Source organism: Hypanus sabinus, chromosome 23, assembly GCF_030144855.1.
Source record: "Hypanus sabinus isolate sHypSab1 chromosome 23, sHypSab1.hap1, whole genome shotgun sequence".
Classification (NCBI taxonomy): domain Eukaryota; kingdom Metazoa; phylum Chordata; class Chondrichthyes; order Myliobatiformes; family Dasyatidae; genus Hypanus; species Hypanus sabinus.
The window spans coordinates 61,982,220-62,007,477 of NC_082728.1; the positions used below are offsets into that span (position 1 = coordinate 61,982,220).

Sequence of the window (25,258 nt, forward strand, 5' to 3'; positions counted from 1 at the left end):
AGAGGGTGAGGGGAACGGTCAGTCAGGGGTTGAGGGGAACGGTCAGTCAGAACGGTCAGTCGGATGGTGAAGGGAACGGTCAGTCAGAGGGTGAGGGGAACGGTCAGTCAGAGGGTGAGGGGAATGGACAGTCAGAGGGGGAGAGGAACGTTCAGTCAGAGGGGGAGAGGAACTGTGGGTTCGAGGGGGCGAGGAACGGTCAGTCAGAGGGTGAGGGGAACTGTGGGTTCGAGGGTGAGAGGAACGGTCAGTCAGAGGGTGAGGGGAACTGTGGGTTCGAGGGTGAGAGGAACGGTCAGTCAGAGGGTGAGGGGAACTGTGGGTTCGAGGGTGAGAGGAACGGTCAGTCAGAGGGTGAGGGGAACTGTGGGTTTGAGGGTGAGAGGAACGGTCAGTCAGAGGGTGAGGGGAACGGTCAGTCAGTGGGTGAGGGGAACGGTCAGTCGGAGGGGGAGAGGAACGGTCAGTCAGAGGGTGAGGGGAACGGTCAGTCAGAGGGTGAAGGGAACGGTCAGTCAGAGGGGGAGAGGAACTGTCAGTCGGAGGGTGAGAGAAACGGTCAGTCAGAGGGGGAGAGGAGCGGTCAGTCGGAGGGTGAGAGGGACGGTCAGTCGGAGGGTGAGGGGAACGGTCAGTCGGAGGGTGAGAGGAACGGTCAGTCAGAGGGTGAGGGGAACGGTCAGTCAGAGGGTGAGAGGAACGGTCAGTGGGAGGGTGAGGGGAACGGTCAGTCAGAGGGTGAGGGGAACGGTCAATCAGCGGGTGTGGGGAACGGTCAGTCGGAGGGTGAGAGGAACGGTCAGTCAGCGGGTGTGGGGAACGGTCAGTCGGAGGGTGAGAGGAACGGTCAGTCAGAGGGTGAGGGGAACGGTCAGTCAGAGGATGAGGGGAACGGTCAGTCAGAGGGGGAGAGGAGCGGTCAGTCAGAGGGTGAGTGAAACGGTCAGTCAGAGGGTGAGGGGAACGGTCAGTCAGAGGGTGAGGGGAACGGTCAATCAGAGGGTGAGGGGAACGGTCAGTCAGGGGGTGAGGGGAATGGTCAGTCAGGGGGTGAGGGGAATGGACAGTCAGAGGGTGAGAGGAACGGTCAGTCAGGGGGTGAGGGGAACGGTCAGTCAGAGGGTGAGAGAAACGGTCAGTGAGAGGGTGAGGGGAACGGTCAGTCAGAGGGTGAGGGGAACGGTCAGTCAGAGGGTGAGGGGAACTGTGGGTTCGAGGGTGAGGGGAACTGTGGGTTCGAGGGTGAGGGGAACGATCAATCAGATGGTGAGGGGAATGGTCAGTCAGAGGGTGAGGGGAACGGTCAATCAGAGGGTGAGGGGAATGGTCAGTCAGAGTGTGAGAGAAACGGTCAGTCAGAGGGTGAGGGGAACGGTCAGTCAGAGGGTGAGGGGAACGGTCAGTCGGAGGGTGAGAGGAATGGTCAGTCAGAGGGTGAGGGGAACGGTCAGTCAGAGGATGAGGGGAACGGTCAGTCAGAGGGGGAGAGGAGCGGTCAGTCAGAGGGTGAGTGAAACGGTCAGTCAGAGGGTGAGGGGAACGGTCAGTCAGAGGGTGAGAGGAACGGTCAGTCAGAGGGTGAGGGGAACGGTCAGTCAGAGGGTGAGAGGAACGGTCAGTCAGCGGGTGTGGGGAACGGTCAGTCGGAGGGTGAGTGGAATGGTCAGTCAGAGGGTGAGGGGAACGGTCAGTCAGAGGGTGAGGGGAATGGACAGTCAGAGGGGGAGAGGAACGTTCAGTCAGAGGGGGAGAGGAGCGGTCAGTCAGAGGGGGAGGGGAACTGTGGGTTCGAGGGGGCGCGGAACGGTCAGTCAGAGGGTGAGGGGAACTGTGGGTTCGAGGGTGAGTGGAACGGTCAGTCAGAGGGTGAGGGGAACTGTGGGTTCGAGGGTGAGAGGAATGGTCAGTCAGAGGGTGAGGGGAATTGTGGGTTTGAGGGTGAGAGGAACGGTCAGTCAGAGGGTGAGGGGAACTGTTGGTTTGAGGGTGAGAGGAACGGTCAGTCAGAGGGTGAGGGGAACGGTCAGTCAGGGGTTGAGGGGAACGGTCAGTCAGAACGGTCAGTCGGATGGTGAAGGGAACGGTCAGTCAGAGGGTGAGGGGAACGGTCAGTCAGAGGGTGAGGGGAATGGACAGTCAGAGGGGGAGAGGAACGTTCAGTCAGAGGGGGAGAGGAACTGTGGGTTCGAGGGGGCGAGGAACGGTCAGTCAGAGGGTGAGGGGAACTGTGGGTTCGAGGGTGAGAGGAATGGTCAGTCAGAGGGTGAGGGGAACTGTGGGTTCGAGGGTGAGAGGAACGGTCAGTCAGAGGGTGAGGGGAACTGTGGGTTCGAGGGTGAGAGGAACGGTCAGTCAGAGGGTGAGGGGAACTGTGGGTTTGAGGGTGAGAGGAACGGTCAGTCAGAGGGTGAGAGGAACGGTCAGTCGGAGGGGGAGAGGAACGGTCAGTCAGAGGGTGAGGGGAACGGTCAGTCAGAGGGTGAAGGGAACGGTCAGTCAGAGGGGGAGAGGAACGGTCAGTCGGAGGGTGAGAGAAACGGTCAGTCAGAGGGGGAGAGGAGCGGTCAGTCGGAGGGTGAGAGGGACGGTCAGTCGGAGGGTGAGGGGAACGGTCAGTCGGAGGGTGAGAGGAACGGTCAGTCAGAGGGTGAGGGGAACGGTCAGTCAGAGGGTGAGAGGAACGGTCAGTGGGAGGGTGAGGGGAACGGTCAGTCAGAGGGTGAGGGGAACGGTCAATCAGCGGGTGTGGGGAACGGTCAGTCGGAGGGTGAGAGGAACGGTCAGTCAGCGGGTGTGGGGAACGGTCAGTCGGAGGGTGAGAGGAACGGTCAGTCAGAGGGTGAGGGGAACTGTCAGTCAGAGGGTGAGGGGAATGGTCAGTCAGAGGGTGAGGGGAACGGTCAGTCGGAGGGTGAGAGGAACGGTCAGTCGGAGGGTGAGGGGAACGGTCAGTCAGAGGGTGAGGGGAGCGGTCAGTCAGAGGGTGAGGGGAATGGATAGTCAGAGGGGGAGAGGAACGTTCAGTCAGAGGGGGAGAAGAGCGGTCAGTCAGAGGGTGAGAGGAACGGTCAGTCAGAGGGTGAGGGGAACGGTCAGTCAGAGGGGGAGAGGAGCGGTCAGTCAGAGGGTGAGTGAAACGGTCAGTCAGAGGGTGTGGGGAACGGTCAGTCAGAGGGTGAGAGGATCGGTCAGTCAGAGGGTGAGGGGAACGGTCAGTCAGAGGGTGAGGGGAACGGTCAGTCGGAGGGTGAGAGAAACGGTCAGTCAGAGGGCGAGGGGAACGGTCAGTCAGAGGGTGAGAGAAACGGTCAGTGAGAGGGTGAGGGGAACGGTCAGTCAGAGGGTGAGGGGAACGGTCAGTTGGAGGGTGAGAGGAACAGTCAGTTGGAGGGTGAGGGGAACGGTCAGTCAGAGGGTGAGAGAAACGGTCAGTGAGAGGGTGAGGGGAACGGTCAGTCAGAGGGTGAGGGGAACGGTCAGTCAGAGGGTGAGGAGAACTGTGGGTTCGAGGGTGAGGGGAACTGTGGGTTCGAGGGTGAGGGGAACGATCAATCAGATGGTGAGGGGAATGGTCAGTCAGAGGGTGAGGGGAACGGTCAATCAGAGGGTGAGGGGAATGGTCAGTCAGAGTGTGAGAGAAACGGTCAGTCAGAGGGTGAGGGGAACGGTCAGTCAGAGGGTGAGGGGAACGGTCAGTCGGAGGGTGAGGGGAACGGTCAGTCAGGGGATGAGGGGAATGGTCAGTCAGAGGGTGAGGGGAACGGTCAGTCAGGGGGTGAGGGGAACGGTCAGTCAGAGGGTGAGAGGAACGGTCAGTCGGAGGGTGAGGGGAATGGTCAGTCGGAGGGTGAGGGGAACGGTCAGTCAGAGGGTGAGGGGAACGGTCAGTCGGAGGGTGAGGGGAACGGTCAGTCCGGGGGTGAGGGGAATGGTCAGTCAGAGGGTGAGGGGAACGGTCAGTCTGGGGGTGAGGGGAACGGTCAGTCAGAGGGTGAGAGGAACGGTCAGTCAGAGGGTGAGGGGAACTGTGGGTTCGAGGGTGAGAGGAACGGTCAGTCAGAGGGTGAGGGGAACGGTCAGTCAGAGGGTGAGGGGAACGGTCAGTCAGATGGTGAGGGGAACGGTCAGCCAGAGGGTGAGGGGAACATCAGTCAGAGGGTGAGAGGAACGTTCAGTCAGAGGGGGAGAGGAGCGGTCAGTCAGAGGGTGAGGGGAACTGTGGGTTTGAGGGTGAAGGGAACGGTCAGTCAGAGGGTGAGGGGAACTGTGGGTTTGAGGGTGAGAGGAACGGTCAGTCAGAGGGTGAGAGGAACGGTCAGTCAGAGGGTGAGGGGAATGGTCAGTCAGAGGGTGAGGGGAACGGTCAATCAGAGGGTGAGGGGAACGGTCAGTCAGGGGGTGAGGGGAACGGTCAATCAGAGGGTGAGGGGAATGGTTTGTCAGAGGGTGAGGGGAACGGTCAGTCAGAGGGTGAGGGGAACGGTCAGTCAGAGGGTGAGAGTAACGGTCAGTCAGAGGGTGAGGGGAACTGTGGGTTCGAGGGTGAGGGGAACGGTCAGTCAGAGGGTGAGGGGAACGGACAGTCAGGGGGTGAGGGGAACGGACAGTCAGAGGGTGAGGGGAACGGTCAGTCAGAGGGTGAGGGGAACTGTGGGTTCGAGGGTGAGGGGAACGGTCAGTCAGAGGGTGCGGGGAACGGTCAGTCAGAGGGTGAGGGGAACGGACAGTCAGGGGGTGAGGGGAACGGTCAGTCAGAGGGTGAGGGGAACGGTCAATCAGAGGGTGAGGGGAACGGTCAGTCAGGGGGTGAGGGGAATGGTCAGTCAGGGGGTGAGGGGAATGGACAGTCAGAGGGTGAGAGGAACGGTCAGTCAGGGGGTGAGGGGAATGGTCAGTCGGAGGGTGAGAGGAACGGTCAGTCGGAGGGTGAGGGGAATGGTCAGTCGGAGGGTGAGGGGAATGGTCAGTCGGAGGGTGAGGGGAACGGTCAGTCGGAGGGTGAGAGGAACGGTCAGTCCGGGGGTGAGGGGAATTGTCAGTCAGAGGGTGAGAGGAACGGTCAGTCAGAGGGTGTGGGGAACGGTCAGTCAGAGGGTGAGAGGAACGGTCAGTCAGCGGGTGAGGGGAACTGTGGGTTCGAGGGTGAAGGGAACGGTCAGTCAGAGGGTGAAGGGAACGGTCAGTCAGCGGGTGAGGGGAACGGTCAGTCAGAGGGTGAGTGGAACGGTCAGTCGGATGGTGAGGGGACTGGTCAGTCAGCGGGTGAGGGGAATGGAAAGTCAGAGGGGGAGAGGAACGTTCAGTCAGAGGGGGAGAGGAACGGTCAGTCAGAGGGGGAGAGGAACGGTCAGTCAGAGGGTGAGGGGAACTGTGGGTTCGAGGGTGAAGGGAACGGTCAGTCAGAGGGTGAAGGGAACGGTCAGTCAGCGGGTGAGGGGAATGGAAAGTCAGAGGGGGAGAGGAGCGGTCAGTCAGAGGGTGAGGGGAACGGTCAGTCAGAGGGTGAGTGGAACGGTCAGTCGGATGGTGAGGGGAACGGTCAGTCGGAGGGTGAGAGGAACGGTCAGTCAGAGGGGGAGAGGAGCGGTCAGTCAGAGGGTGAGGGGAACTGTGGGTTTGAGGGTGAAGGGAACGGTCAGTCAGAGGGTGGGGGAACTGTGGGTTTGAGGGTGAGAGGAACGGTCAGTCAGAGGGTGAGGGGAATGGTCAGTTGGAGGGTGAGGGGAACGGTCAATCAGAGGGTGAGGGGAACGGTCTATCAGAGGGTGAGAGGAACGGTCAGTCAGTGGGTGAGAGGAACGGTCAGTCAGAGGGTGAGGGGAACGGTCAGTCAGAGGGTGAGGGGAACGGTCAGTCAGAGGGTGAGGGGAACGGTCAGTCGGAGGGTGAGGGGAACGGTCAGTCGGAGGGTGAGGGGAACGGTCAGTCAGAGGGTGAGGGGAACGGTCAGTCAGAGGGTGAGAGGAACTGTCAGTCAGTGGGTGAGAGGAACGGTCACTCAGAGGGTGAGAGAAACGGTCAGTCAGAGGGTGAGAGGAACAGTCAGTCAGAGGGTGAGAGGAACGGTCAGTCAGAGGGTGAGGGGAACGGTCAGTCAGAGGGTGAGGGGAACGGTCAGTCGGATGGTGAGGGGAACGGTCAGTCAGAGGGTGAGGGGAACGGTCAGTCGGATGGTGAGGGGACTGGTCAGTCAGAGGGTGAGGGGAATGGACAGTCAGAGGGGGAGAGGAATGGTCAGTCAGAGGGTGAGGGGAACGGTCAGTCAGAGGGTGAGGGGAACGGTCAGTCGGAGGGTGAGGGGAACGGTCAGTCAGAGGGTGAGGGGAACGGTCAGTCAGAGGGTGAGAGGAACTGTCAGTCAGTGGGTGAGAGGAACGGTCACTCAGAGGGTGAGAGAAACGGTCAGTCAGAGGGTGAGAGGAACAGTCAGTCAGAGGGTGAGAGGAACGGTCAGTCAGAGGGTGAGGGGAACGGTCAGTCGGATGGTGAGGGGAACGGTCAGTCAGAGGGTGAGGGGAACGGTCAGTCGGATGGTGAGGGGACTGGTCAGTCAGAGGGTGAGGGGAATGGACAGTCAGAGGGGGAGAGGAACGGTCAGTCAGAGGGTGAGGGGAACGGTCAGTCAGAGGGTGAGGGGAACGGTCAGTCAGAGGGTGAGGGGAACGGTCAGTCGGATGGTTTGGGGACTGGTCAGTCAGAGGGTGAGGGGAATGGTCAGTCAGAGGGTGAGGGGAACGGTCAGTCAGAGGGTGAGGGGAACTGTGGGTTTGAGGGTGAGAGGAACGGTCAGTCAGAGGGTGAGGGGAACTGTGGGTTCGAGGGTGAGAGGAACGGTCAGTCAGAGGGTGAGGGGAACTGTGGGTTCGAGGGTGAGAGGAACGGTCAGTCAGTGGGTGAGGGGAACTGTGGGTTTGAGGGTGAGAGGAACGGTCAGTCAGAGGGTGAGAGGAACGGTCAGTCAGAGGGTGAGGGGAACTGTGGGTTCGAGGGTGAGAGGAACGGTCAGTCAGAGGGTGAGTGGAACTGTGGGTTTGAGGGTGAGAGGAACAGTCAGTCAGAGGGTGAGAGAAATGGTCAGTCAGAGGGTGCGGGGAACGGTCAGTCAGAGGGTGAGGGGAACGGTCAGTCGGAGGGTGAGGGGAACGGTCAGTCGGATGGTGAGGGGAACGGTCAGTCAGAGGATGAGGGGAACGGTCAGTCAGAGGGTGAGTGGAACGGTCAGTCGGAGGGTGAGGGGAACGGTCAGTCAGAGGGTGAGGGGAACGGTCAGTCAGAGGGTGAGGGGAACGGTCAGTCAGAGGGTGAGGGGAATGGTCAGTCGGAGGGTGAGGGGAACGGTCAGTCAGAGGGTGAGGGGAACGGTCAGTCAGAGGGTGAGAGGAATGGTCAGTCAGCGGGTGAGGGGAATGGACAGTCAGAGGGGGAGAGGAGCGGTCAGTCAGAGGGTGAGGGGAACGGTCAGTCAGAGGGTGAGAGGAACGGTCAGTCAGAGGGTGAGGGGAACGGTCAGTCAGAGGGTGAGAGAAACGGTCAGTCAGAGGGTGAGGGGAACGGTCAGTTGGAGGGTGAGGGGAACGGTCAGTTGGAGGGTGAGAGGAACCGTCAGTCAGAGGGTGAGGGGAACGGTCAGTCAGAGGGTGTGGGGAACGGTCAATCAGAGGTTGAGGGGAACAGTCAGTCAGGGGGTGAGGGGAATGGTCAGTCAGAGGGTGAGAGGAACGGTCAATCAGAGGGTGAGAGGAACGGTCAGTCAGAGGGTGAGGGGAACTGTAGGTTTGAGGGTGAGAGGAACGGTCAGTCAGAGGGTGAGGGGAACGGTCAGTCAGAGGGTGCGGGGAACGGTCAGTCAGAGGGTGAGGGGAACGGTCAGTCAGAGGGTAAGGGGAACGGTCAGTCAGAGGGTGAGAGGAACGGTCAGTCAGAGGGTGAGGGGAACGGTCAGTCAGAGGGTAAGGGGAACGGTCAGTCAGAGGGTGAGAGAAACGGTCACAGAGGGTGAGGGGAACGGTCAGTCAGAGGGTGAAAGGAACGGTCAGTCAGAGGGTGAGGGGAACGGTCAGTCAGAGGGTGAGGGGAACGGTCAGTCAGAGGGTGAGGGGAACGGTCAGTCAGAGGGTGAAAGGAACGGTCAGTCAGAGGGTGAGGGGAACGGTCAGTCGGACGGTGAGGGGAACTGTGGGTTCAAGGGTGAGAGGAATGGTCAGTCAGAGGGTGAGGGGAATGGTCAGTCAGAGGGTGAGGGGAACGGTCAGTCAGAGGGTGAGGGGAACGGTCAGTCAGAGGGTGAGGGGAACGGTCAGTCAGAGGGTTAGGGGAACTGTGGGTTCAAGGGTGAGAGGAACGTTCTGTTGTTCGTGTGAGTGGTGCAGACTGTCAGTGAAGTGGTTAGAGGAACGTACTGTCAGAGCGTGAGAATTAACCTCGGGTGCTGGGGTCAGGGAACTGTAGCCGTGATAAAGCTCTCAAACGAGACCATGGACAAAGCGATATAATCACGCGTCAAGCTGCCAGAGGGATCCCTATGCTTGTCATCATGAGCTGTCCAGAAGATCTCCTGTTGCATTCTGAATGGAGTTGATTTTTTGACAGGTCTGTGAAAGAGTTGCTTAGCAAGGATCCCATGTGCAGGAAGATCTTCATCATTTTGAGTTTAGTTGAGAAATGGTTGGGTTTTCAGTTCACTTCTCTGCTGGGTAACTGTGATCACCAGTTTGGGAGCTGTGTATTAATGAATTCTTTTCTCTTTTTTGTTAGCACTCTGCATTATTTGGATATCGTCCCCTTCAAGCCAAGCCTGACGACCAGCTACATCCATGGTGCCACCAACATGCCACTTGTCGGCAAGACGATTGGGCAGTATTTTGATGAGACTGTGGACAAGCACCCTGACAGAGAGGCACTGGTCTTTGTAAGGGATGGAGTCAGGAAGACATTTGGTCAGCTGAAACAGGAGGTGAGATTATGCCTTCTCAGTGACGCCATTTTCCTGTGCATGTTGAAGGCTGTTGGATCTGAGTGCATCTTCCTCTTGGGAAGAGACTGGGAGCTACTATGGAAAGAGATGGTCTGTCTGGATTGGAGCTGAGACCAGGACATTTTGTAATTTGCATTAACAATCTGGGTTTAAAATGGGAGGACAGAAAGTGCAATTTACAAACAGCTGTGATTAATACTAAAGGAAACAGAAATATATAAAGATCAGAATCAGGTCTATTATCACCGGCATGTGACGTGAAATTTGTTAACTTAGCAGCAGCAGCAGTTCAATGCAATAAATTACCTAGCAGAGAGAGAGAAAAATAATAAATAAAACATAATGATAATAAATAAACAAGTAAATAAATATTGAATAGATTATTTTAAAATGTGCAAAAACAGAAATACTGTCTATTAAAAAAATGAGGTTGTGTCCAAAGCTTCAAAGACCATTCAGGAATCGGATGGCAGAGGGGAAGAAGCTGTTCCTGAATCGCTGAGTGTGTGCCTTCAGACTTCTGTACCTCCTTCCTGATGGTAACAGTGAGAAAAGGGCATGCCCTGGGTGCTGGAGATCCTTAATAATGGACGCTGCCTTTCTGAGACACCGCTTCCTAATGATGTCCTGGGTACATTTTAGGTTCGTGCCCAAGATGGAGCTGACTAGACTTACAACCTTCTGCAGCTTCTTTCGGTCCTGTGCAGTAGCCCCTCCATACCAGACAGTGATGCAGCCTGTCAGAATGCTCTCCACGGTACAACTATAGGAGTTTTTGAGTGTATTTGTTGACATACCAAATCCCTTCAAACTCCTAATGAGGTACAGCCGCTGTCTTGCCTTCTTTATGACTACATCAATGTGTTGGGACTAGGTTAGATCCTCAGAGATCTTTACACCCAGGAACTTGAAGCTGCTCACTCTCTCCACTTCTGATCCCTCTATGAGGATTGGTATGTGTTCCTTCATCTTACCCTTCCTGAAGTCCACAATCAGCTCTTTCATCTTACTGACGTTGAGTGCCAGGTTGTTGCTGCGGCACCATTCCACTAGTTGGCATATCTCACTCCTGTACACCCTCTTGTCACCACCTGAGATTCTGCCAACAATGGTTGTATCATCAGCAAATTAATAGATGGTGTTTGAGCTATGCCTAGCTACACAGTCGTGTGTATATAGAGAGTAGAGCAGTGGGCTAAGCACTCACCCCTGAGGTGCACCAGTGTTCATCGTCAGCGAGGAGGATATGTTATCACCAATCTACACAGACTGTGGTCTTCCGGTTAGGGGTCCAGGTCCTTGCTGAGGCAGGAGTTCAGTCTAGTCATAACAACCCTCTCAAAACATTTCATCACTGTCGATGTGAGTGGTACCAGGCGATAGTCATTAAGGCAGCCCACATTATTCTTCTTAAGCACTGGTATAATTGTTGCCTTTTTGAAGCAAGTGAGGACTTCTGCCTGTAGCAGTGAGAGGTTGAAAATGTCCTTGAATACTCCCGCCAGTTGGTTGGCAAAAGTTTTCAGAGCCTTACCAGGTATTTCATCAGGACCTTCTGCCTTGTGAGGGTTCACTCTCTTTAAAGACAGTCTAAAAACTGGCCTGTGAGACAGAGATCACTGGGTCACCAGGTGCATCAGGGATCTTCACAGCTGTAGTTGTGTTCTCCCTTTCAAAGCGGGCACAGAAGGTGTTGTGTTCATCTGTGTTGCAAAGAACGGGTGAACCCAAATGCAGGACACTGGCATGGAGGTAGAGTTGGGATGCAGACGAGGGTGTGAGTGTGGCTGAAGCTGAACAGCAAACTGGAGGATGAACGGGAAAACTGGCTTCTCGATGCTTCTCGACACGGAGAGACAGTTAACACAGGCAAACCACAGTGCTGAAATAAAACTTAGAATACACAATCCTAAGCTGCCAGGAACCCAAACTACCGCACTGGCTGAAGCAATGATCTGGCGATGAGTGGATGCAAAGCCGGGGTATTTATGCTGCAGGTCAGATGGGATTCAGGTGTGCCGCAGTCAGGAAACCCGGGAGAACGTGGGGAAAAGAGAATTAGGAGAATATGAGGAATCAACGGTCGGGACCATGACAATCTGGTCGTGAAACATCGCTGCCGTTCATGCTGTTGGGTTTTGCTTTGTAGGAAGTGATGTCTTGCAGACCCTGTCAGAGTTGCCATGCATCTGATATCGCCTTCAACCTCATTCGAAATTGTCCCTTCAGACAGACAGACAGACATACTTTATTGATCCCGGGGGAAATTGGTTTTGTTACAGCCGCACCAACCGAGAATGGTGTAGAAATATAGCAATATAAAACCATAAATAATTAAATAATAATAAATAAATCATGCCAAGTGGAAATTGGACCAGGACCAGCCTGTTGGCTCAGGGTGTCTGACACTCTGAGGGAGGAGTTGTAAAGTTTGATGGCCACAGGCAGGAATGACTTCCTATGATGCTCAGTGTTACATCTCGGTGGAATGAGTCTCTGGCTGAATGTACTCCTGTGCCTAACCAGTACATTATGGAGTGGATGGGAGACATTGTCCAAGATGGCACGCAACTTGGACAGCATCCTTGAAATATCTCTCTGCAAATCATATCTGGTTTTCTGGTACAGGCCGGGGTCACCAGACTTGAATGCCACAGATCTAGCCTTCAGACGACGTACCTCCTGGTTCATCCACGGCTTTTGGTTTGGGAATGTACAGTAAGTCTTTGTGGGCACAGAATTATCCACACAGGTTTTAATGAAGTCGATAACAACTGCAGCATACTCGTCCGGTTTGAAGATGAATCCCTGAATACAGTCCAGTCCACTGATTCAAAGCAGTCCTGTAGGTGCTCCTGTGCTTCCCTTGTCCGTACCTCCTTGGTCCTCACTACTGGTGCTGCAGTCTTCAGTCTCTGCCTCTACTCAGGGAGTAGAAGTACAGCCAGGTGATCAGACTTCCCGAAGTGAGGGCGTGGAATAGCACGGTAGGCATTCTTGATGGTGGTGTAGCAATGGTCCAGTGTGTTGTTTCCGCTGGTATTGAAAGTGATTTGTTGATGGTAGTTGTTTAGTGATTTTTTTTTCAGACTGGCCTGGTTAAAATCTCCCAAAACGTTGGTGAAGGCATTAGGATGCGCTGTTTCGTGCATGTTGATCCCATTGCTCAGATTATCTAAAGCCTGCTTGACATTGGGCTGAGGTAGAATGTAAACTGCAACCAAAATGACCCCAGAGAACTCCCACGGTGGGCAAAAAGGACAATGACGTGGGTAGGAAGAAGGAGGAGGTCCTGTAAAGAGAGTTCAGGGAGTTAGGTGCAAAGTTGAAGGACAGGACCCCCAGGGTTGCAATCTCAGGATTGCTACCCATGCCACGTACTAGTGAGGCTGGAAATAGGAAGATAATGCAGCTAAATAGGTGGCTAAGGAGTTGGTGCAGGAGGGAGGGCTTCATGTTTCTGGACAATGGGGCCTTGTTCCAGGGAAGGTGGGACCTGTTCCGACGGGATGGGTTGCACCTGAACTGGAGGGGGACTAACATCCTTGCAGGAAGGTTTGCTAGTGCTGCTCCGGGGGGTTTAAACTAGATTTGCAGGGGGAGGGCAACCAGAGTGTTAGAGCAGATAGGGAGATGGAGGAGGATAAAGGTCATGCGAGAGCTGCAAGTATAGTGCATGGAGTAAAGCCAGATCTAACATATAAAGAGGCTTTGAGGAAAGAGAAGCAGAATAAAGGGTGTAAAGGTAGTAAGGTAGAAGGGCTAAAGTGTGTGTACTTCAATGCAAGAAGCATCAGGAACAAAGGTGATGAACTGAGAGCTTGGATACATACATGGAATTATGATGTAGTGGCCATTACCGAGACAAAGGGATAGGGGTGGGGGGGGGAAGGGGAGGAGGGTGGCATTACTGGTCAGGGATACTATTACAGCTGCAGAAAGGGTGGGTAATGTAGCAGAATCCTCTTTTGAGTCAGTATGGGTGGCAGTCAGGAACAGGAAGGGAGCAGTTACTCTACTGGGGGTATTCTATAGGCCCCCTGGTAGTAGCAGAGATACCGAGGAGCAGATTGGGAGGCAGATTTTGGAAAGGTGCTAAAATAACAGGGTTGTTATCATGGGTGACTTTAACTTCCCTAATACTGATTGGCCCCAATTAGTTCCAATGGTTTAGATGGGGCAGAGTTTGTTAAGTGTGTCTGGGATGGATTCCTGTCACAGTATGTTGACAGGCCGACTGGGGGAATGCCATATTAGAACTAGTATTAGGTAACCAACCGGGTCAGGTCACAGATCTCTCAGTGGGTGAGCATCTGGGGGACAGTGATCACTGCTCCCTGACCTTTAGCATTATCATGGAAAAGGATAGAATCAGAGAGGACAGGAAAATTTTTAATTGGAGATGGGCAAATTATGAGGCCATAAAGCTAGAACTTGCGGGTGTGAATTGGGATGATGTTTTTGTGGGGAAATGTACTATGGACATGTGGTCGATGTTTAAGGATCTTTTGCAGGATGTTAGGGATAAATTTGTCCCGGTGAGGAAGATAAAGAATGGTAGGGTGAAGGAACGATGGGTGACAAGTGAGGTGGAAAATCTAGTCAGGTAGAAGAAGGCAGCATACATGAGGTTTAGGAAGCAAAGATCAGATGGGTCTATTGAGGAATATAGGGTAGCAAGAAAGGAGCTTAAGAAGGGGCTGAGAAGAGCAAGAAGGAGGCATGAGAAGGCCTTGGCGAGTAGGGTAAAGGAAAATCCCAAGGCACTCTTCAATTATGTGAAGAACAAAAGGATGACAGGAGTGAAGGTAGGACTGATTAGAGATAAAGGTGGGAAGATGTGCCTGGAGGCTGTGGAAGTGAGCGAGGTCCTCAATGAATACTTTTCTTCTGTATTCACCAATGAGAGGGAACTTGATGACAGTGAGGACAATATGAGTGAGGTTGAATTTCTGGAAGCATGTTGATATTAAGGGAGAGGAGGTGTTGGAGTTGTTAAAATATATTAGGATGGATAATCCCCCCAGGCCTGACGTAATATTCCCCAGGCCGCTCCACGAGGCGAGGGAAGAGATTGCTGAGCCTCTGGCTAGGATCTTTATGTCCTCATTGTCCACAGGAATGGTACCGGAGGATTGGAGGGAGGCGAATGTTGACCCCTTGTTCAAAAAAGGTAGTAGGGATAGTCCGGGTAATTATAGGCCAGTGAGCCTTACGTCTGTGGTGGGAAAGCTGTTGGAAAAAGTTCTTAGAGATAGGATCTATGAAATTTAGAGAATAATGGTCTGTTCAAGGACAGTCAGCATGGCTTTGTGAAGGGCAGATCATGTCTAACAAGCCTGATAGAGTTCTTTGAGGAGGTGACCAGGCATATAGATGAGGGTAGTGCAGTGGATGTGATCTACATGGATTTTAGTAAGGCATTTGACAAGGTTCTACACGGTAGGCTTATTCAGAAAGTCAGAAGGCATGGGATCCAGGGAAGTTTGGCCAGGTGGATTCAGAATTGGCTTGCCTGCAGAAAGCAGAGGGTCGTGGTGAAGAGAGTACATTCGGATTGGAGGGTTGTGACTAGTGGTGTCCCACAAGGGTCTGTTCTGGGACTTCTACTTTTCGTGATTTTTATTAATGACCTGGATGTGGGGGTAGAAGGGTGGGTTGGCAAGTTTGCAGACGACACAAAGGTTGGTGGTGTTGTAGATAGTGTAGAAGATTGTCGAACATTGCAGAGAGATATTGATAGGATACAGAAGTGGGCTGAGAAGTGGCAGATGGAGTTTAACTCAATGAAGTGTGAGGTGGTACACTTTGGAAGGACAAACTCTAAGGCAGAGTACAAAGTAAATGGCAGGATACTTGGTAGTGTGGAGGTGCAGAGGGATCTGGGGGTACATGTCCACAGATCCCTGAAAGTTGCCTCACAGGTAGATAGGGTAGTTAAGAAAGCTTATGAGGTGTTAGCTTTCATAAGTCGAGGGAAAGAGTTTAAGAGACGCAATGTAATGATGAAGCTCTATAAAACTCTGTTTAGGCCACACTAGGAGTACTGTGTCCAGTTCTGGTTGCTTCACTATAGGAAGGATGTGGAAGTATTGGAAAGGGTACAGAGGAGATCTACCAGGATGCTGCCTGGTTTAGAGAGTATGCATTATGATCAGAGATTAAGGGAGCTAGGGCTTTACTCTTTGGAGAGAAGGAGGATGAGAGGAGACATGATAGAGGGGTACAAGATATTAAGAGGAATAGATAGAGTGGACAGACAGTGCCTCTTCCCCAGGGCACCACTGCTCAGTACAAGAGGACATGGCTTTAAGGTAAGGGGAGGGAAGTTCAAGGGGGATATTAGAGGAAGGTTTTTCACTCAGAGAGTGGTTGGTGCGTGGAATGCACTGCCTGAGTCAGTGGTGGAGGCGGATACACTAGTGAAGTTTAAGAGACTACTAGACAGGTATAAGGAGGAATTTAAGGCGTGGGATATGTGAGGCAAGGTTTGAGGGTCAGCACAACATTGTGGGTTGAAGGGCCTGTAATGTGCTGTACTATTCTATGTTCTATTGCAACACTTTACTGCTAGATATTCCAGGTCTGGTGAGCAGAATTGGGATATTTGTGCACCAAGAAGAGTTAATCATGAGGCATACTTCTCCAGCTCTGCCCTTGAGAGACTCTACAGATCTATCCTGACAGTGATCTGAATCACTGCAATCAGTACGGAAAGGGTTAACCAGGATTCCGTGAAACAAAGGACATGCTTGGTTCTAATGTCCCTCCTGGCTCTGAGATCATTGATCTTATTCTCCAGAGACTGCATGTTTTGCCAACAAGATAGTTGCTGTAGGGATTTTAACCCCCCCCCCCCCCCCCGTATACAAATTAGGAGAAAGGTCGTTTGCTTATCAAGAATCTGTCTGAGTCTGCCTGCAACCCTGGATGAAGAGTGTTCCAAAGATTCAGTACCCTCTCAAAGGAAAAAAAATGCCTAACCTCTGATTTAACTGTGCATGCCCTCATGTTTAAACAGTAAAGGAAACATCATCCCCTCTTCCCCCTTATGTTTAAACGGTGGTCTCTCGTTCTAGATTCTCGTACCAAAGGGAACATCACCTCCTCTTCCACCCTGAAGATCTTATATGTTTCCTCCCCCTCTTGGACTCCATTGGGTAACAACCTAGCCTGTCTGACTTCTCCTTATCAAACACTCTGATATTTCTGCTAAATCTGTGATGCACCATCAATAACTCTCTCTGAGACGTAAAGGCGAGATATTGGTTTTTATTGACTAGAAGAAGGAACAAGCAGTGAGTGACTACCATACTACATCCTGGAGACTGAGAGGCCAGGCTCAGACCTCAATCGGGGTCTGTGGGAGGAGCCACAGGAGCAGTCAGCAGGGGGTGTGTCCAGTCAGGTATATGTAGTTCACCACAATCTGCTAAATATTCCTGAACATCCAACACATTAATATACATGCTTAAGTAAGGAACCAAAACTCTGGATGTCATCTCCCCAATGCTCTAGGTTTACCTTGAATCCTTGTTAGATCATAGAGAACAAAGTCAAAATGGAGTCCATTGGCATAAGCACACGTGCAGGTATGCACAGGTGGAGTGGAAAGTTTGCAGATTTGCCGACACACGGCCATGCAATCAATAGCAATGTATTTAGCATTCATTTGAAATACATAAATTAAACATAAAGTCTACACAATTTGTGAAGAAAGAACACAATTAGAACAAAAATGTGTCATGCAAAGTGGTCATAGTCTTGCGAGACAGGTGGTGATTAGGGTTGTGCCAGTTGGTTGCAGAACACAATGTTTCTGAACCTGGTGGTTATGGGACCTCAGACGTCTGGAGCTCTTTCCCAGAGGTAGCTGTGAAAGGATGGCATGGCCTGGTTGGTGAGGATCTTTGATGACAGATATGAGGAAATCTGCAGATGCTGGAAATTCAAACAACAACACACACAAAATGCTGGTGGAACGCAGCAGGCCAGGCAGCATCTATAGGAAGAAGCACGGTCGATGTTTCGGGCCAAGACCCTTCGTCAGGACTAACCGAAAGGAAAGATAGTAAGAGATTTGAAAGTATTGGGGGAAGGGGGAAATGTGAAATGATAGGAGAAGACCGGAGGGGGTGGGATGAAGCTGAGAGCTGGAAAAGTGATTGGCGAAAGTGATACAGAGCTGGAGAAGGGAAAGGATCATGGGACGGGAGGCCTCGGGAGAAAGAAGGGGGGAGGGGGGCACCAGAGGGAGATGGAGAACAGGCAGGGTGATGGACAGAGGGAGAGAAAAAAAGCAAACTGTTACGAACCCCGTAACTGGGTATCTTACCAGCAAAGATAGGAGTATCCGTTGGAGTCTGGTGATACTATTTTAACAGTATTTATTAGTAAAAATACACAAGAATAATATCAATGCAAAGATACAGATAATATACGTCATCAATACTAAACCTAAAAGTGCGGGTATAATAATAATCAATAAGAAATAAGCTCTATCATTGTCTAAGGGATAATGAATTGTCCAATGGAAATATAAAGTTCAGTTCAGTTCATGCAGGCTGCGGTAGTTGTTGGTCCCGGTGTTTCATTTGTTGGAGAGAGAGAGAGAAGAGAGAGAGAGAGAGAGAGAGAGAGAGAGAGAGAGAGAGAGAGAGAGAGAGAGAGAGAGAGAGAACAGTAACAGCTATTGACTTGCCAACTTTCCTTTACGATCTTGATCCGTCGATGCGTTGTTGTTGTGGCCATTCACGTATGACCCCTCCGTCCTTTAGCTAGACCATTCTTCCGTGGCGGACTCGTCACCCAGGCAAGGGTGGACACACACACAAGCCCCCACCGGTCTCGTAGCGTCTCTCCTGGTGAGTCTGAGGGGTGTTTCCCCAGACCTCACTTTTATCCCCACTCACAGGGTCTCAGCTGTTAGTCAGGTTGGGATGATGCAACCCATCAAACCAGCCCACTCCGGTTGCCCCCTGAGGGGTTTCAATGAATAGAACAGTACCAAGTACACAAACCTTCTCCAAAAGACAATAACAGTAATCTCTCTTTTTGTCAATAGGAGACATTCCAACCTGTGGGCCTCTCTCTCATTATTTTTTCATGAGCGTTGTCAATAACAACTGTCTTGGCAGCTTTCCTGTGTCTCTCTCATCTCCCTTGATAACAGCATCAGAATAGTAGTGATTTGCGATTCTCCAAAGGGGGGGGGGGTCATTGGCGATTCTGTACCCTTCTGCCCATCAGAGTTGCTCATCATTCGTAACAAAACAACTAAATATTGTCAGAGATGGGGTAAGAAGGGCAGGAGGGGCATTAACAGAAGTTAGTGAAGTCAATGTTCATGCCATCAGGTTGGAGGCTACCCAGCCGGTATATAAGGTGTTGTCCCTCCAACCTGAGTTTGGATTCACTTTGACAGTAGAGGAGGCCATGGATAGACATATCAGAATGGGAATGGGACGTGGAATTAAAATGTGTGGCCACTGGGAGATCCTGCTTTCTCTGGTGGACCGAGCGTAGGTGTTCAGCGAAACAGTCTCCCAGACTGCGTCGGGTCTCACCGATATATAAAAGGCCACACCGGGAGCACCAGACGCAGTATACCACACCAGCCGGCTCACAGGTGAAGTGTCACCTCACCTGGGACTGTCTGGGGCCCTGAATGGTGGTGAGGGAGGAAGTGTAAGGGCAGGTGTAGCACTTGTTCCGTTTACGAGGATAAGTGCCAGGAGGGAGATCGGTGGGAAGGGTTGGGGGGGGGGGGGGGGACGAGTGGACAAGGGAGTCGCGTAGGGAGCGATCCTTGTGGAAAGCAGAAGGGGGGGAGGGAAAGATGTGTTTGGTAGTGGGATCCCATTGGAGGTGGCGGAAGTTACAGAGAATTATACATTGGACCTGGAGGCTGGTGGGGTGGTAGGTAAGGACAAGGGGAACCCTATCCCGAGTGGGGTGGCGGGTGGATGGGGTGAGGGCAGATGTGCGGGAAATGGAAGAGATGCGTTTGAGAGCAGAGTTGATGGTGGAAGAAGCCCCTCTGTTTAAAAAAGGAAGACATCTCCTTCGTCCTGGAATGAAAAGCCTCATCCTGAGAGCAGATGCGGTGGAGACGGAGGAATTGTGAAAAGGGGATAGCATTTTTGCAAGAGACAGGGTGGGAAGAGGAATAGTCCAGGTAGCTGTGAGTGTCTGTAGGCTTATAGTAGATATCCGTAGATAAGCTGTCTCCAGAGATGGAGACAGAAAGATCTAGAAAGGGGAGGGAGGTGTTGGAAATGGACCAGGTAAATCTGAGGGCAGGGTGAAAGTTGGAGGCAAAGTTAATGAAGTCGACGAGATCAGCATGCGTGCAGGAAGCAGCGTCAATGCAGGTGTCGATGTAGCGAAGGAAAAGAGGGGGACAGATACCCGTATAGAGTTGGAACATGGACTGTTCCACAAAGCCAACAAAAAGGCAGGCATAACTGGGACCCATACAGGTGCCCATGGCTACACCCTTGGTTTGGAGGAAGTGGGAGGAGCCAAAGGAGAAATTATTGAGAGTAAGAACAAATTCTGCTAGACAGAGGAGTGGTGGTAGAGGGGAATTGGTTAGGTCTGGAATCCAAAAAGAAGTGTAGAGCTTTTGAGACTGTCCTGGTGAGGGATGGAGGTATATAGGGACTGGACGTCCATGGTGAAAATAAGGTGGTGGGGGCCAGGGAACTTAAAATCATTAAAAAAAATTCAAAGTGTAAGAAGTGTCATGAACATAGGTGGGAAGAGATTGATCAAGGGGGGATAAGACAGTGTCAAGGTACACAGAAATGAGTTTGGTGGGGCAGGAGTAAGCTGAGACAATAGGTCTAGCTGGACAGGCAGGTTTGTGGATCTTGGGTAGGAGGTAGAAACGGGAAGTGCGGGGTTTCTACGGGGTTGATGACAGATGTTGCCTTCCTGAGGTAATACTGATGATGAGGAGGAGTGTTCCTGTGATGTATTGTGAACAGTCCAGTGCTCTCTGCAGCTTCTTACTTTTGCCCATTTGAATTAGGGTGCCAGATGGTGATGGAACCAGTCAGTGCATCTGCAGAGTTCACCTGTGCTTTATCCTTGTGTTTGCATCAGGACAGATGTTCTCCAGTACCAATGCCCCAATGCAAGCTCCTTCCACAGGAACAATGTGCTCTTTATCCTTGTATTTGCATCAGGACAGATGTTCTCCAGTACCAATGCCCCAATGCAAGCTCCTTCCACAGGAACAATGTTTTACTGACATTGAGCAAGAGTTGTTGTTAGGTGCGATTTGTCCAACAACAGCCACTGTCAGCAAATGTGGAGATGGATGTGGAGTTGTGCTTAGCCATTCAGGTGTGGGTATGGTGAGTTGAGCAGTGGGCTAAGCACACAGCTTTGAAGTGCAGCTGTGCTAAGGAGCAGATATTATTTAGACATTCAGTGCAGAATAGATCCATCAAGTCCAACAAACCATACAAGTTCATTAATGGAACTAGGTTAGGAAGCTCACTATGCGAATCTGAATTAATCAAAGCTTGCAACTTAGAACATGAATTCTACCAGAACTCACTAAGACCACTTGTCTAGTTTATGACAGGAGAGCTCTATTGTCCAGACGATCGACCCTTCTTCTCCCAGCCCCTCCGGTGGAGTTCTTCCTTGTGATAGTGGGTCTCTTGGTAGTTACCAAAACCCCCTGCCATCTCTTTTTCCTGAGGGCAGGGTGATTGATCACATTGCTGCTTGTGAGATGTGTTATTGATGTTTTTCTTTGAATGATTTCCATGGTTTTCTTTGATTCATGGAGGAAACAAATCTCGGAGTTGTATACTACGAATTCACCTACTAAACAGAGGCCCAGGTGACAAAGCATCCCCACAATGAAGGAGAAGGTATTGGGGTGTGCTGTTTCATGTCTCTTAACACAGGAATCAATGAACAAACAGCACTGTCTCCTCCATTACTTAATGGTGCAGTCCAATCCATATGGTAGACAGTGAAACCCTTGGACTGAATTGCCGTGTCTAGAATCCCAGAATCAGAATATATATATTACTTAAATAAGTAGTACAAAATGGAAATGCAGAAGTGTTCATGGTTTCAATGTCCATTCAGAAATCTGATGTCAGGGGGGAAGAAGCTGTTCCTGAATCACTGAGTGTGTAGCTTCAGGCTCCTGTACCTCCTCCCTGATGGTAACAGTGAGAACAAGGCATGATCTGGGTGATGGGGGTCTTTAATGATGGATGCTGCATTTTTGAGGCATCGCTCCTTGAAGGTTTCCTGGATACAGCAGAGATTAGTGCCCACGTTGGAACGGACTATGTTTATAACTCTTTGCAGCTTACTTTGCTTCTGTGCAGTAGCATTCCCACCCGCCCAATGCAGCCAGTTAGAATGTTCTCCATGGTACCTGCAGAAACTTGCAAGTGTTTATGGTGACACCAAACCTCCTCAAACTCCAAATGAAATATAGCTGCCATCTTGCTTTCTTTGTAACTGCATCGATATATTGGGTCCAGGTTAAATCCTCACAGGTACCGACAGCCTGGAACTTGAAATTGCTGGCTCTTTTCACTTATGATGCCCCTGAAGACTGGTGTGTGTTCCCTTGTACACCCTCTCTGAAATCCACAGTCAGCTCTTTGGTCTTACTGACATTGAGTGCAAGGCTGTTGCTGTGACACCACTCCACTAGCTGATATTTCTCACTCTTGTACGCCCTCTCGTCACCATCTGAGATTCTGTCAACAATAGTTGTATCATCAGCAAATTTGCAGATGGCATTTGAGCTGTGCCTAGCCTCACAGTCTTGGCTGTAGAGAGAGTAGAGCAGTGGGCTAAGCACATATCCCTGTGGTGTGCCAGTGTTGATCGTCAGTCAGGTGAAGGTTTTAATTTCAATCTGCACAGATTGTGGTCTTCCATTTAGGAAGTAGAGGATCCAGTTGCAGAGGGAGATACAGAGGTCCTTGTTCTGGAGCTTTTCAATCAGAACTGCAGGAATGCTGAGCTGTAGTCAATAAACAACATCCTGACCTGGGTATTTGTATTGTCCAGGTGATCCAAGGCCACGTGAAGAGCCACTGAGATTGAGTCCATCGTAGACCTACTGTGATGATAGAGAAATTGCAGGGGGTCCAGGTCCTTGCTGAGTCAGAAGTTAATTCTAGCTATAACCAACCTCTCCAAGCATTTCATCACGATAGATGTGAGTGCTACTGGACAATAGTCGATAAGACGGCACACCCTGCTCTTCTTGGGAATGGTATAATTGTTGCCCTTTTGGAGAAGGCGGGATCTTCTAACTGTAGCAGTGAGTGATTGAAAACATCTTTGAACATCCCTGCCACTTGTTTGGCGCAAGTTTTCAGAGCTCCAACAGGTACTCCGCTGGTGCCTGTCACCTTGTGAGTTTTCACCCTTTCAAAAGACATCCTGATGTCGGACTCCAAGACAGAGATCACAGGGTCACCAGGGCGACAGGGACGGATCATCATAGCTGTAGTTATATTCTTCCTTTGAAAGTGGGCATAAAAGGCATTGAGCTCACCTGGGAGTGAAACATCACTGCCACTATGATGTTGGGTTTCACTTTGACAGGGTTTGCTACAGAGTTGATGTGCATCTGATGTCACCTCCAATCTGCTTGAAATTGTTCCTCAATTCTGTAAATAGCCCTCTGCAGGCCGTGTCTGGTTTTCTGGTACAGACCTGGGTTGCTGGTCTTGAATGCCACAGATCAAGCCCTCAGCAGAATATGAATCTCTTAGTTTATCCATGGTTTTTGATTTGGGTATGTACAGTAAGTTCTCATCCATGCAGGTTTTAATCAAGTCGGTAACAAATGCAGCATACTGATCTGGATTTCAAGTCAAGTCACTTTTTATTGTCATTTTGACCATAGCTGCTGGTACAGTACACAGTAAAAACCAGCCACTGTTTTTCAGGACCATGGTGCTACATGAAACAGTACAAAAACTACACTGAACTACCTGAGAACAACACAGAAAAAAAACCACACTAGACTATAGACCTACCCAGGACTGCATAAAGTGCACAAAAACAGTGCATAAAGTGCACAAAAACAGTGCAGGCATTACAATAAATAATAGACGCTGCTGGGCTTTCTTTGCTATGGCGCTGGTGTTGAGGGACCAGGTGAGATTCTCTGCCAGGTGAACACCAAGAAATTTGGTGCTCTTAACTATCTATACCGAGGAGCTGTCGATGTGTAGCGGGGAGTGGTCGCTCCGTGCCCTCCTGAAGTCAGCAACCATCTCTTTTGTTTTGTTCACATACAGAGACAGGTTGTTGGCTCTGCACCAGTCCGTTAGCCGCTGCATCTCCTCTCTGTAAGCTGACTCGTCGTTCTTGCTGATGAGACCCACCACGGTCGTGTCATCGGCGAACTTGATCATAAGACCATAGACCATGAGACAAAGGAGCAGAAGTCACCCATTTGGCCCATCATGTCTGCTCCGCCATTTTATCATGAGCTGATCCAATCTCCCCTTTAGTCCCATTCACCCGCCTTCTCACCATAACCTTTGGTGCCCTGTCTACTCAGATACCTATCAATCTCTGCCTTAAATACACCCAATGACTTGACCTCCACTACCACCTGTGGCAACAAATTCCACAGATTCACCACCCTCTGGCTAAAAAAATTTCTTCGCATCTCTGTTCTGAATGGGCGCCCTTCAATCCTCAAGTCATGTCCTCTCGTTCTAGACTCCCCCACCATGGGAAACAACTTAGCCACATCCACTCTGTCCATGCCTTTCAACATTCAAAATGTTTCTATGAGGTCCCTCCTCATTCTTCTAAACTCACAGTCCAAGAGCGGTCAAACGTTCCTCATATGTTAATCCTCTCATTCCCGAAATCATTCTAGTGAATCTTCTCTGAACCCTCTCCAATGTCAGCACATCCTTTCTTAAATAGGAGCCCGAAACTGCACACAGTATTCCAAGTGAGGTCTTACCAGTGCTTTATAGAGCCTCAACATCACATCCCTCCTCCTATACTCTATTCCTCTAGAAATGAATGCCAACATTGCATTCTCCTTCTTCACCACCGACTCAACCTGGAGGTTAACCTTAAGGGTATCCTGCATGAGGACTCCCAAGTCCCGTTGCATCTCAGAAATTTGGATTCTCTCCCTATTTAAATAATAGTCTATCCGTTTATTTCTTCTATCAAAGTGCATGACCATACATTTTCCGACATTGTAATTCATTTGCCACTTCTTTGCCCATTCCCCCAATCTAACCAAGTCTCTCTGCAGACTCTCTGTTTCCTCAGCACTACTGGCTCCTCCACCTATCTTTGTATCATCCGCAAACTTAGCCACAAAGACATTTATTCCATAATCCAAATCGTTGTTATACAACGTAAAAAGAAGCGGCTCCAACACGGACCCCTGTGGAACACCACTGGTAACCGGCAGCCAACCAGAATGGGATCCTTTATTCCCACTCTCTGTTTCCTGCCAATCAGCCAATACTCTGTCCACTTTCCCGTAATTCCATGGGCTCTTATCTTGTTTAGCAGCCTCTTGCGGCACCACTCCAACAACTTCCCAACCACCGATGTCAAGCTAACAGGTCTATGATTTCCTTTTTGCTTTCTTGCCCCCTTCTCAAATAGTGGAGTGACATTTGCAATTTTCCAGTCCTCCGGAACCAGGCCAGAATCTATAGACTTTTGAAAGATCATTGCTAATGCCTCTTCAATCTTCACTGCTACTTCCTTCAGAACATGAGGGTGCATTCCATCTAGTCCAGGAGATTTATCTACCCTTAGACTATTCAGCTTCCTGAGTACTTTCTCTGTCGTAATTGTGACTGCGCACACTTCTCTTCCCTGACTCTGAATGTCCGGTATACTGCTGATGTCTTCCTCAGTGAAGACTGATGCAAAATACTCGTTCAGTTCCTCCACCATCTCCTTATCTCCTGTTACAATTTCTCCAGCATCATTTTCTATCGGTCCTATATCTATCGTCACTGTCTTTTACTCTATATACTTGAAAGAGCTTTTAGTATCCTCTTTGATATTATTTGCTAGCTTCCTTTCATAGTTCATCTTTTCCCCTCTTAATGACCTTCTTAGTATCCTTTTGTAAGCTTTTTAAAAACTTCCCAATCCTCTGTCTTCCCACTAATTTTTGCTCAACAACAAGCTGTTCTAAAAAGCCATCTTGTGCGAGATCCAGTGCCAATCTGATTTTCCCAATCCACTCGCATGTTAAAATCCCCCACAATTATCATAACACTGCCC

General features: G+C 50.9%; 1 protein-coding gene across 4 annotated transcripts in view; it reads left to right on the forward strand.

Moving 5' to 3' along the window:
* acsf2 (acyl-CoA synthetase family member 2) overlaps positions 1-25,258 on the forward strand; it is a 980,331-nt gene that overhangs the window by 32,259 nt on the left and 922,814 nt on the right. For all 4 annotated transcript variants that reach the window (XM_059948994.1, XM_059948995.1, XM_059948996.1 and 1 more), the window contains exon 2: positions 8,755-8,953. In XM_059948994.1, coding sequence (XP_059804977.1) covers positions 8,755-8,953 — 199 coding nt within the window. The remainder of the gene's footprint in view (positions 1-8,754; positions 8,954-25,258) is intronic.